This window comes from Lactuca saligna, chromosome 9 (assembly GCF_052625555.1).
Source record: "Lactuca saligna cultivar CGN05327 chromosome 9, ASM5262555v1, whole genome shotgun sequence".
Lineage (NCBI taxonomy): Eukaryota > Viridiplantae > Streptophyta > Magnoliopsida > Asterales > Asteraceae > Lactuca > Lactuca saligna.
This window is the reverse complement of record NC_136425.1, coordinates 64,736,735-64,749,305: the sequence shown is the minus strand read 5'-3', so window position 1 is coordinate 64,749,305 and position 12,571 is coordinate 64,736,735. Positions and strand designations below refer to the sequence as shown.

Genomic DNA, 12,571 nt, shown 5'->3' with positions numbered 1-12,571 from the left:
CCTAGGAGATGCGTGAACACCATCCCCAGGATCAGTAGGTTGGGTGTGACATGAGTGCTAGGATAGAGGAAAACGGGGGTTTTGGTTAACTTTCTCTCTCTCTCTCTCAATCTCTCTCTCTCTCTCTCTCTCTCTCTCTATATATATATATATATATATATATATATATATATATATATATATATATATATATATATATATATTAATAAAAGAGTAGTCTTTTTGCTATGTGTCACTATAATAGACATCTTAATTAATATGGTGCCACTTGTCAATCTATTAGTTCTCCATTTTAAATTTATTAGACCTCCTAATTAATGTGATGTTATTTGTCAATGTAATTATTTTCTATTTTTCATTTTCCATTTTAAATTTTATATTATTGTTTTCATTAATTTACAAATAAAAAATGTCTAATATATATTAAAAATTAATTATATATATATTTATTTGAATTAAAGATTATAATTTCACATAACTAATAAAAATATATCGTAATTACTAATTTATTTAAAATAATTAATTAATAATTTTAAGATTTTACTAAAAAAGTTTAATTAATTTTATAACCGTGATTTCCACGGGTAATAAACTACTATATATATATATATATATATATATATATATATATATATATATATATATATATATATATACATTCATTTTACACATTTTTTTCAAAACAAGATACACAGGCTCTTTCAAAACAAACACACGCATTCAACAAAAAAATAGATAATTTTTTCGGTTCAATTTCTCAATGTTTTTTTTCTTAATATTTTAAAATTTTATGTTTTTTAAGTAATGTAATGTTTTATTTGATATGTTTTATGTTTTTTATTGTAGTAATTTAGGTTTTAAATTTCTATGTTTTTAATTCATGAAATGTGGTTTCATGAATTAAAAATATATCGTAATTACTAATTTATTTAAAATAATTAATTAATAATTTTAAGATTTTACTATAAAAGTTTAATTAATTTTATAACCGTGGTTTCCACGGGTAATAAACTAGTGTGTGTGTGTGTGTATATATATATATATATACATATATATATATATATATATATATATATATATATATATATATATATATACACATACATTCATTTTACACATTCTTTTCAAAACAAGATACACAGGCTCTTTCAAAACAAACACACGCATTCAACAAAAAAATAGATAATTTTTTCGGTTCAATTTCTCAATGTTTTTTTTCTTAATGTTTTAAAATTTTATGTTTTTTAAGTAATGTAATGTTTTATTTGATATGTTTTATGTTTTTTTGTAGTAATTTAGGTTTTAAATTTCTATGTTTTTAATTCATGAAATGTGGTTTCATTTTTCTATGTTTTTAAAATGTTTATTTATGTTTTAAATTTTGTTTTTTATTTAATTTAATCTAAAAAAAATAAAAAATAAAAAAAGGAAGATTGTGGAGTGGAAACCACTTCCAATGTTTAGTGTGTTGGTAGTGGAGTTGACATGACAAAGTTTTTTCGATGGTTTGGTTGTGACCGCTGCCCACAACCTTACAATCAAAAGATCCAATAGTCAACCGAATACAATCTACAAGGTCTTAATTGATAAAACCAAATGCACATATACAAATACATCAACAATACATGAATGCGAATTCTATAAAAGTAATTACTCAAAAAATAATTTATTGAATCAAATCACTAAAAGTTTAAGTATCAACAATATTTAATGATTTTTGAAAGTTTGATTTCCAATAAATCCATTAAAAATGGGTTTCCGAAACATTTTTTTTTTCAAAGATTGTAATTTAAAAAATTAATTTGCTCTGATACAACTCTTGTGAATTAGTTGGTTGATTACAAAAACGATTTAAAAAAAAAACAACTTATTAACACAACGAAAATAACAATGTAACAAAACTCAATTCCTAAAAGTCGGATAACTTCGGATCAAATAAATTAACCTAAACCAACCATAGTTGATTTACAAGAAGTGTTTGATGTAGAAAGTCTGTGGTCAAAGCGGTTTGATCATCTTTATCGATATTCATACGAGTATAATATGAACAATCACACAACCTTCTTAAACGAATAAGCAAGAGTGCCTTGTTCTTCTTTTGTGGTTGGCAAAATTTAACCAAAACCCCAAGGAGAGGAGGTGTCATTGACTTGGAGAGGCAATGAAGGATTAGATAATCCATTGATTAAATAATAACCCAAACCCATAAATAATTCATTGAATTATTTAATTTAGTTACATAATTGTTTTAACTCTTTTGAATAATAAATAAATAGGTATTTTTATTACTTTAATAAATAAAATATTTTATTCATTTTTTCTTAATAAATATTAAATATTTCTTTTAATTAAAATATTTATTTGATTGAACAATATAATGATATTAAAAAGGGTATACATATTATTTTACATGCATAAAAAATTACAAACATGACATTTTAATAGTAGTACTTAGGGGTGTCAATTTATGACACGACACGACAAAAATACACGACACGAAACGAAATCGGGACGAAATCAAAATTCGAATTCGTTTTCGTGTCGTGTTCGTGTCAAGTTTAAAAAACACGATGTCGTGTCGTGTCGTGTTCGTGTTTACAAATCCACACGAAATTGACACGATTGAGCATGTATTTGTCGTGTTTTCGTGTTTGTCGTTTTTATCGTGTTATATATGATTAAATATGAATTAAATAAAATAATAGTTATGTAATATTATCTTTGTCGTGTCGTGTCGTGTTGTCGTTTTTTTAATTGGTTCGTTTTCGTGTTAGTGAGAAAAAACACGACATCGTGTCGTGTCGTGTTCGTGTTACAAAAAAAATTGTCGTGTCGTGTCGTGTCAGACAAAAACACGACACGACGACCCGATTTGACAGGCCTAGTAGTACTTATCATGCAAGTTTTGACATGCAAGTTTTGACAAACCACAGGGACCAATTGTGTAATTTTGTCTTAATCCTTTTATCTCCCGTTCAAATCGATTTCCGTCTCCTCCCCGTCCACCGGATCTCTTCCCAGGAATCACAATATCCAGATCGGTCCGATCGCTATTTTATAGAGCGAGAAAGGGGAAATTAGGAGAGAGAATGTTCAAATTCTTGAAAGATGTCGTCGCCGGATCTGTTGCCGGCGTCAAAGATCTTCCTTACAACATCGGGGAACCTTATTCATCCGCTTGGGGCTCTTGGATTCACTCTCGCGGCACCTCTAAGGTAACATAGAAACATAAATGCTTGTACATGTATGTATATATATCTGGACTGATGTCAATACAATAATATACTTATTGCTTGCACCTTCGTGTTTTTCATCCGTTTCATCTTATCAAATTGTATGATCAAATGCATAAAATTCAATTGGCGTTGTTGTGTGATACTGTTCCTAGATGGCCTGTGCAAAATTCGAAATCCAGTAGGATCGATCGACTGCAATTCCAATTCGTAAGGTTTAGTGAATCATCTTGCTTCAATATCATGAATTTCGTTGAGGATCTAAGTTGATGCTCTATTTAGCTGGATTGTACATTCGTACATCAATCAAAAGTTCATATTGGTGTGAGATTTATAAGTTATTGCATAATGTAGTCTAGAGTAGCTTGAGAAAGAGCTTAACATGGTTGAATTAGGATCGAAGGGATGCTATCTACAAACAGTATCACATCATGTAGTTAAGTAGATATTCAGTGTACATCAAATGCTTGAAGGGATTGAGTATAACTGTGATTTTGTTTCTCCAGGTGGATGGATCCCCTGTATCAATATTTTCACTTACAGGAAGTAATTCTGGTGATGGGCGTTTAGCTGCTGGACGCAATGGTGTCAAAAGGCTTCGAACAGTGAGTTATTTATCAAGATCCAGATTTGTTGAGCTTCTTGTTAGTATACATATAGTTGTTGGAAGTGAAATAAAAACATTAAATTTGTTTATTTCAGGTGAGGCATCCAAACATTTTATCATTTCTTCATAGTACAGAAGATGAAATAATTGATGGATCATCAACAAAAGTCACCATATATATAGTCACAGAACCTGTTATGCCACTAGCAGAAAAAATGAAGGAATTAGCATTACAAGGTACACAAAGGTACATAGGCTCATTTCTAGTCAATCTTTTTGTCCTTTTATTCTGAAATGACAACAAGAATTAAGAAACAAGAAACTTTCTCTTTTTTAATCCATCAATGCTATTGTTATATGTTATGTAATTCTTCAATTCATTATAACATCAGGGATGAATACTATGCATGGGGCCTACACCGGATTGCAAAAGCTGTGAGCTTCCTGAATAATGATTGTGGTCTTGTGAGTAGTACTATTATTACATTTTTTTTTTTTAATTTTATTTTAACAACTATACACAATTCCAATTGAGAAATAACATTTCTCTTTTTTCTTTTTCTGTTGTTTTGTAAAGGTCCATGTTAATGTTTGTTTGGAAAGTGTGGTTGTTACTCAAACTTTGGACTGGAAATTACATGCTTTTGATGTTCTTTCTGAGTTTGATGGGAACAATGAAGCAGCTTCAGGACCAATGCTGGTAGCTACATCATGACTTTTTTATATTTAATTATTTTCCATTTCCAATTTAAATGAATTTTTAAATTCTTTTATTCATTCATCCAGCAATATGATTGGCTTGTTGGCACACAATACAAACCAGTGGAGTTGGCAAAATCAGACTGGATATCTATCAGAAAATCTCCACCATGGGCCATTGATTCTTGGGGTTTAGGTCAGCTTTTAATTTTATACCTCATTTTCTTAAACCATGATATTTTCTTTTGGGTTAAATTTCATAACTGGGTTACAAAAAAAAATCATTTTTTATGAAAAAAAAATACAAAGCTCCAGTTACTTTTTGTAAAACAATGATGTTTTGTTTTGTAAAAAACAAATAATTCGTTACCCATTTATGATTTATTATATCAACTTTTTTTTTTACTATAACTATTTTTAAAACAAATCTGATACTGTTTCTTTTTTTTTTTTTTTCTCATTAGGGTGTCTGATTTATGAGATATTTTCGGGTTTAAAAATAAGCAAAACCGAAGAGCTACGCAATACATCATCATTACCAAAGGTCAGCACGCCTTTATAGCTGATGTGGCGGTAACTTCTTGATGTTTTTTTTTTATTTTTTAAATTAATTATATTATTTAATGTTTTTAAAGTCATTTACACAGAAAATTCATTTTTGATTTTCTTTTCTTTTTGTAGTCTCTTCTTCCAGATTATCAACGCCTCTTGAGTTCTACACCTTCTCGTAGATTAAATTCATCAAAGCTTGTGGAGAATTGTGGTTTGTTTTTTCCCTTATATTTTAATCCTATATTTTTTTTTCTGCAACTTGTTTTTACTTTTTTGTCCTTGTTATGTTTCAGAATATTTTCAAAACAAGTTGTTGGACACTATCCATTTTATGGAAATACTTAATTTGAAAGACAGTGTTGAGAAGGATACATTCTTCCGGAAGCTTCCAACTCTAACAGAGCAGTTGCCTCGTGAAATTGTTCTAAAAAAGGTATTATATTATTTTCAACTATTTTAATTTTTTTTATTTAATTTATATTTTGATCTGCAGATACTTCCTTTACTTGGTTCTGCATTAGAATTTGGTTCAGCTGCTGCTCCTGCTTTGATTCCATTTTTGAAAATTGGTTCTTGGCTTTTACCAGAAGATTTCAACATTAAGGTAATAAATAATTAAATATAAAATACTCTTCCATTATATATATCATTTTTTTATATGTCTTATTTTATTTATTTAAAATTTAGGTTCTACCAACATTAGTGAAACTTTTTGCCTCCACTGATCGAGCTATTAGAGTTGGTCTCTTGCAACATATTGATCAATTTGGGGAGTCATTTACTGCCCAAATTGTTGATGAGCAAGTAAGAATCAAATATTCTACTTTTTCAGAATGACCATTTTACCCTCATATATTTTTTGTTCTGTTTATTCCCAGGTTTACCCTCATATCGCCACTGGATTTTCAGACACTTCTGCCTTTCTTCGTGAATTGACTCTTAAGTCCATGCTTGTTCTTGCTCCAAAGGTATCTTTTATTTCTCCTTTTTTCTATTTATTTGTTCAGTTTATTTATTTGTTATATTATTTTAAATTTCAGTTATCTCAGCGCACTATATCAGGGTCACTTTTGAAATATCTTTCAAAGCTCCAGGTAATGAATTTCTCTTACTTTTTTTTATTCCTTTTTTACTTTTGGAATTTATTTTAAATATTTACTTACACAGGTGGATGAAGAACCAGCAATCAGAACAAACACCACAATCCTACTTGGGAATTTGGCTACTCATCTTAATGAAGGGGTTAGTAAAGTTTTCCACAAACTAAAATAAAAATTCCTGAATACATATGCAAGAAATATAAATAATTGAAACTGATACATTCATTGGCTTATATTTTATATTATATCGCAGACACGAAAAAGAGTTTTAATTAATGCATTCACTGTTCGTGCTTTGCGTGATACATTTCCTCCTGCTAGAGGAGCAGGTAAAATCATTATACATTTTTTTTTTAAAAATTTCCTTCAAAGTGATTAAAATTTGTTAAATGTTTTTTTTTTTCAAAACATTTTATCAAGTTTGATAAATTAAATAAACATTTTGATTGGTGGCAGGTGTTATGGCTTTATCTGCTACTAGCTCTTATTATGATGCACAGGAGATTGCTGTTCGTATTTTGCCCAATGTTGTTGTACTTACCATAGATCCTGACAGGTTATTATTATTACATAACCCAATTTTTTTTAATTTTATCAACTTTGACCGATATTTGACTTATTTTTTTTTGCTACAGTGATGTTCGATCGAAGGCTTTTCAAGCAGTTGAACAGTTTTTGCAAATAGTGAAGCAGTATCATGAAAAGGTATGTGTGTGTGTGTGTGTTTTGCTACATCTCTTAAGAGATTTAAATAAACACTGAATTGGTTAATGCAGAATTATAGTAATTGTAACAATGTGTGTTTGTTTTGAATTTTTTTTTTTTTTTTTATTGTAGGTAAGTAATGGAGATAACAGTGAGCATACAGGCTCAGGAATCTCATCAGTTCCAGGAAATTCAAGTATACTGGGGTATGTATTGTATTTGTAATGTATGCAATTCAACTTGTATTTGTATGATAGAAAAAAGAAAAGAAAAATAAGTTTTAAATAATTGACATGCATACAGATGGGCTATGAGCTCTTTATCTATTAAAGGAAAACCATCTGAACATACTCATACTCCACATTTGTCTGCAAGTTCCAGTGCTCCTAACATTTCCAACATGCCCAATGCCACCTCAGGTACACCATCTTCCACCCTATTATTATTATTATTTCATTCTACTTTCATTTTTTTTTTAACAAATGAATAAATGTATGTTGGTATTTAATGACAGTGGTAGCAATGGTGAGGGCATGTTCAACTGCTGACATAGTGGATCATCATCATAATCATGAAGCTGCTGCACCTGTGTCAACTATGTCCATTAATGATGGATGGGGTGAAATTGAAAATGGAAATGAAAATGAAAATGAAAATGGTGTTGTTAATAATGCTATTGAAGACGAAGAGAAAAACGGTTGGGATGATTTTTTACCACTTGAAGACATAAATCCTCCCCCTGCTCTTTCCTCCATCCAAGCTGCTCAAAAACGACCCCTTCATAACAAACCACAAGGTATTTTTTTCTATATATTTATATTTAAATTGTAAATGTTAATGAATGTGTGTGTGTGTGTAAACATAAGCAGTTCCAAATATGAGAGGGAAACAAGCCACGAGTGTGAGCAAAAATGAAGAAGAAGAGTTATGGGGTTCAGTTTCTGGGCATCCTCCAAAAGCAGCTTCAGCTTCAGCTTCTTCAAAGAAAGCAGCGGTTGATAACAATGACGACCCATGGGCGGCAATTGCAGCACCACCACCAACCACCAGAGCGAAGCCTTTAGCTGCCGCCGGAAGAGGCCGGTCATCTAAACCTGCTCTACCGAAACTCGGTGCTCAAAGGATAAACAGAACATCTTCACCTGGAGTATAGGGAAAACAGAAAGGTATATCATATTTTGTATATGTATATTCGTCTTATAATTTACTAATTCTTTGGATTTGGTTTTCGTTATGTTTTAGAATAATTAGATGAGTGTAGTTTTTTTTTTTTTTTTTTTTTTTTTTTTTTTTTTTTTTTTTAAGTTTTAATTTACTATTTTACTTCTCTTAAGGCTTAGACGCTTGATTTTGTAAAACCATTTTTTTTCCATTCTTTTCAACCAAAGTGTGCCGTTATTTTATATATATTTAAAAACCATTTATATGAATATTTCTCAGTCATGTTTCTTTCTTTTAATCAGCTTTGTGAGTTGAGCATTTAAACTTGGAAACTATAAATGGTTGTTTCTTTCTAATTTAATCTGAACAGAATCACTTAATGCATTAAGACACATAACTTTTAACTAGTTGCCATTCTTCTACTTTTCCACCCAATGCGTCTCGTGTCAACAGTTAACATTGATAAATAATATTAAAGTTGATGAATATTGTGAAGTGTAAAAGTAAAAAACGATAGTTTTATCATCTGCAATTGGAGCTTTTTAAAGATTTTTTTTTTCAAACCAATAAGTTTTTAAAAAATTAAAAATAGACAACTTATACCAACAATAATAAAATGACAAAAGTTAAATTAAAAATAGACAACTTAAAAAACTATATTATTGTGAATGGTCAGTGATCTTAGTCTATTCAGAAAACTTGTTCAATTTTTAACAGAAATAAGACCTTTTAAGTAGATTGCATTTTATCTACAGATTCTGTAACCCTATAAACAAAAAGTTTGTCAATAATCTTATATATTGGCAACTAATTAAACTAATATATCTATAATCAATAATACTCAACGGATATTGGTTCCTTAGAATTAAAGTGATAAAAAGAAGTAGAGTAAAATGTTCCCTTTGGAAATGCAATACTAAATAATATCTTCTTCCAAAATGTCCCACAATTTTTAACATATTCCAAAATGTCCCAAAATCTTTTAATAAATCCAAAAGTATAACTGTGCCTACACGACACATTATCCTCACCACAATCCTATATTGCCTTCAAGATAACATTCTATAATTCCATATATATATATATATATATATATATATATATATATATATATATATATATATATATATATATATATATATATATATATATCTATATCTATATATATATATATATATATATATATATATATATATATATATATATATATATAAATTTAAAGATCTTTTTAAATTACATTGAATATACATCGCATATAATTTGAGTTGACCTTTACACATAGACACATAGTAAATCGTAATTACTCAATAAATAATATTTTTTTTGAAACATGTCACTTTAATATAGCAGCCTATAAGATTTTCGAATCCAGGACAACTTCATTTTAAAATGCTTAGTTTACAAATGATCATAGCTATGTCATTTTAATGGTGGTACTTAATAAATCAGTTATAACATCAAATTTATATTTTAATCTTTTAGACAATAGTTATGAGTAAATCCAAATCCCCATTAAGAAATTGCATTTATTGTACTACAATATGCAGATACAGTGATGAGTAAATACATTTATTGTACTACAGTATGCAATAAGGTTATGTGACTAGATTCATTGACACATAACCAATTACTTACATTGGAGTAACATTACTAACTACATTCATGTACCCATTAACCCTTGATAAGATACAATCATACAACCATCTAAAATCTATTCACTACCTACAAACCATAGTCCCTACAAAGTCTGTTCATTTAAACAAACTCATAACAACATTTATTTTAAATTTTTTAATAATCAAACTTGCAAAACACAGCATCATCAAACTTCAAATCATCCATCGAAGAACCATGATCGAAAATGTCATTCCAAGAAGCAATGGATGATTGGCCGTAATTACTAGAGTGAATATGTTCATCACTCTGTACATTAGAATCATCTTCTTGCTCCATTGAGGGGGTGTTATGAACATTTGTGATAGTTGAGGGGCTACTTGGTAAATTGTTGGTGTTCGAGTCCTTAAAGTTATGTAGAAAAAAACTTAGAGCCCCAGAGTCCGAAAACATGTGTGTGTTTTTGTTCATATTTTGGCACGTGTGATGCCCATAATATGTAATATGAAACATTTGTGATCCATCTTCCAATTTTTGAACTTGTCTTAACGCTTTGCACCCCTCGTTTTTGTGTGTACATCTAAAATAGCACCTGCATAAAAAGGTTTTCATATAAGGACAAAATAGATAAAATTTTAATTGATTTTAGAGCATCTCAACTCTCAAGTGTAGCTTTTTTTTATAGGCTTTATTATTTGAATAAATTTTTGTATAGTTTGTCATCGGTGGAGAAGAAAGTTTTTTTTAGACGTTTATTTAAGAGATCTATTAATTTTACTTAATTATTTTATTGTTGTTTGTATAGGTTATTTATTTATAATCGATTAAATATATATACGTTTTCAATTTTCAATAAGTTCTTGATCAAAAGCTTACTCAAAAAAAAAAAAATTTGTTTTCTTTAAATATAAACGTTATATTTACTTTTAAAAGTAATCCGAATTATACACAAGAGTCCAAGACTACCTTTCGGATTCAAGTCAGACACATAAATATACATGATGCACAACTGTCTGATGGGCCAGGTTGTCCTTTTATTAGTTTCTTTTAACAATTACTATAAGACAAAAACATAAGTAAATATTATTTAATGTCATTTTTTTTTTTAGAAAAACAATCATTTATTCAATTATAAATTTCTAAGCTTTTAGAAGTAAATATATAAATTAAGTTTTAAAAATAAAATTAACACAATGAAAATTATGATATTCAGATTTTTAGAAATATGAACACAAATTCCCTCAAAGTTCCCTCAAAGTTTCACTATCATTTCTTATTTTTCTTGGGTTTTAGAATATAATTAAAAATAAATTATGTAATGTAATAAATATAAATGAGTGGGACCTTGGAAATTTAGCATTGAGAATCTCTTTCTGTCCATATTTCCTCCATGCATAACCATCTTCAATCGTGTCAACAATTTTAACTCTTGAATCTTCGGTTTTTCTGCAATTTCATAATCAAATCTTTCAAAAGTTGTACCTCATGCAACCACGTATGTACGTTTGTGCACTACAACTTGTACACTTCTTCCAAATATCCGATAAAATTGTTCATCGAGTGAAATATTATTGTTTAATTACTCACGTCTCATTTAAAATAAATAGATTTTGCATCTACTATCCTTTTATTAAAACCTCAAAAAGGTTGTAGCAATTTGTATGATAAAAAAGTTAAAATATATAATATATTAATAAAAGAATTTACGTATAAGTGTAAACACACGTTTTGCATAAAATATGTACAACTAAATGAATTAAAAATGTGGGATTAATTCCATAAACTAATTTATGTTAAAATTCAGAAAATCGGTGGTAAAAGAAACTATATAGTATATACCGTCTCTTGTAACATCCTCGCCGGTCCTTCACAGCCGGCGCCGGCTTCTTCTCACTTTCGCCTGAGTCGCACGTACGGTCGCCGGAACAAGCGGAGCCGACGTACATACTCACCGGAACCGGACATAACACGGCGGATCCACAAGAACTCAACACCGAAAGGCTGTCGGAGAAAGATCCCAGTATTTTCATCACAAGATCATCAGCTGAAACCGATCCATCATCGTCGTCAACTTTCCGGCGAAGCAGATTCTGAAGCTTTTTGGTTGAATCTCTGCCTTTAATCAGCTCTGCGATCAATCTTTTCTTGTTGGGTGATGATGTTTCCTCCATTTGAGATGAAGATTGAGCTACAGATGTGAATTATTGGTGCTTAAAGATGAAGGATTTTATGAGTTCTTGATTCCAATTTCCACACAGTTAAAGTCGGTGTGTGAGTGAGTAAGTATTATAGTTGGGTTAGGATGTGGATGTGTGTGATAAAGGAAGGTGAGGAGAAACAGCTTCATAATTTCTGAGAAATTTCAAAGGTAAAAAAAAGGAAACAAGGGAATTCGAGGGTGACGTCATCGGCTGTGACGTCATCTTCCATGCTTATCATGAGACACTACTCTACTTGAGGTAATGTTTTCTTAACTCTATTTTTAATGAAATAGAACAAACCCATCGTGGCGTCTGGTCGTTTAATTGAGAGGAAACATTTTTTTGTTCAATTTCTTATATATAACTACTTATGATATAAGGGAGCTGATTATTCCATAGAAAATTTTAATGTTTTAAAACCCGGGTTTTTGGTTGACCCGGTGTGACGACCAGTTCACGGTTAAACTGGTTCAACCACCGGATCCACCCGGTTTATGGTTTTTTTCTATTTTTTATATATTTTTATTTTCCTGCATAATACATTAACATATAAAACCAATAATTTGATGTCCACAAAGTTTAAATATTAAAAAACATTAAAGAAACCGCAAAGGACTCGTTGTTTTGGTGTTCACTACGTGTATCAAACTATCCAAACCCTATTAAAACGGGTCAACCCGGTTTTAACCGGTTCAACAT

The 12,571-nt window shown here is 29.7% G+C and overlaps 2 protein-coding genes across 2 annotated transcripts; one reads left to right on the top strand and one right to left on the bottom strand.

Annotated features, from left to right (window-relative positions):
* The first annotated feature begins 2,979 nt into the window (after positions 1-2,979).
* LOC145016270 (uncharacterized) lies at positions 2,980-8,328 on the top strand. The gene is made up of 21 exons (XM_078974645.1): positions 2,980-3,215; positions 3,740-3,838; positions 3,936-4,087; positions 4,233-4,305; positions 4,418-4,540; positions 4,627-4,735; positions 5,004-5,083; positions 5,221-5,302; positions 5,385-5,524; positions 5,585-5,695; positions 5,779-5,895; positions 5,970-6,059; positions 6,132-6,185; positions 6,259-6,333; positions 6,445-6,520; positions 6,648-6,747; positions 6,827-6,896; positions 7,029-7,102; positions 7,200-7,315; positions 7,411-7,692; positions 7,766-8,328. The coding sequence occupies exons 1-21, from the start codon at positions 3,090-3,092 to the stop codon at positions 8,047-8,049; spliced, it is 2,433 nt and encodes an 810-aa protein (XP_078830771.1). The 5' UTR covers positions 2,980-3,089; the 3' UTR covers positions 8,050-8,328.
* Positions 8,329-9,605: 1,277 nt separating this feature from the next.
* Positions 9,606-11,842, bottom strand: LOC145015242 (WRKY DNA-binding transcription factor 70-like). The gene is made up of 3 exons (XM_078973698.1): positions 11,511-11,842; positions 11,016-11,117; positions 9,606-10,263 (listed from the first exon to the last, which is right to left on the bottom strand). The coding sequence occupies exons 1-3, from the start codon at positions 11,840-11,842 to the stop codon at positions 9,849-9,851; spliced, it is 849 nt and encodes a 282-aa protein (XP_078829824.1). The 3' UTR covers positions 9,606-9,848.
* Between the last annotated feature and the right edge of the window lie 729 nt (positions 11,843-12,571).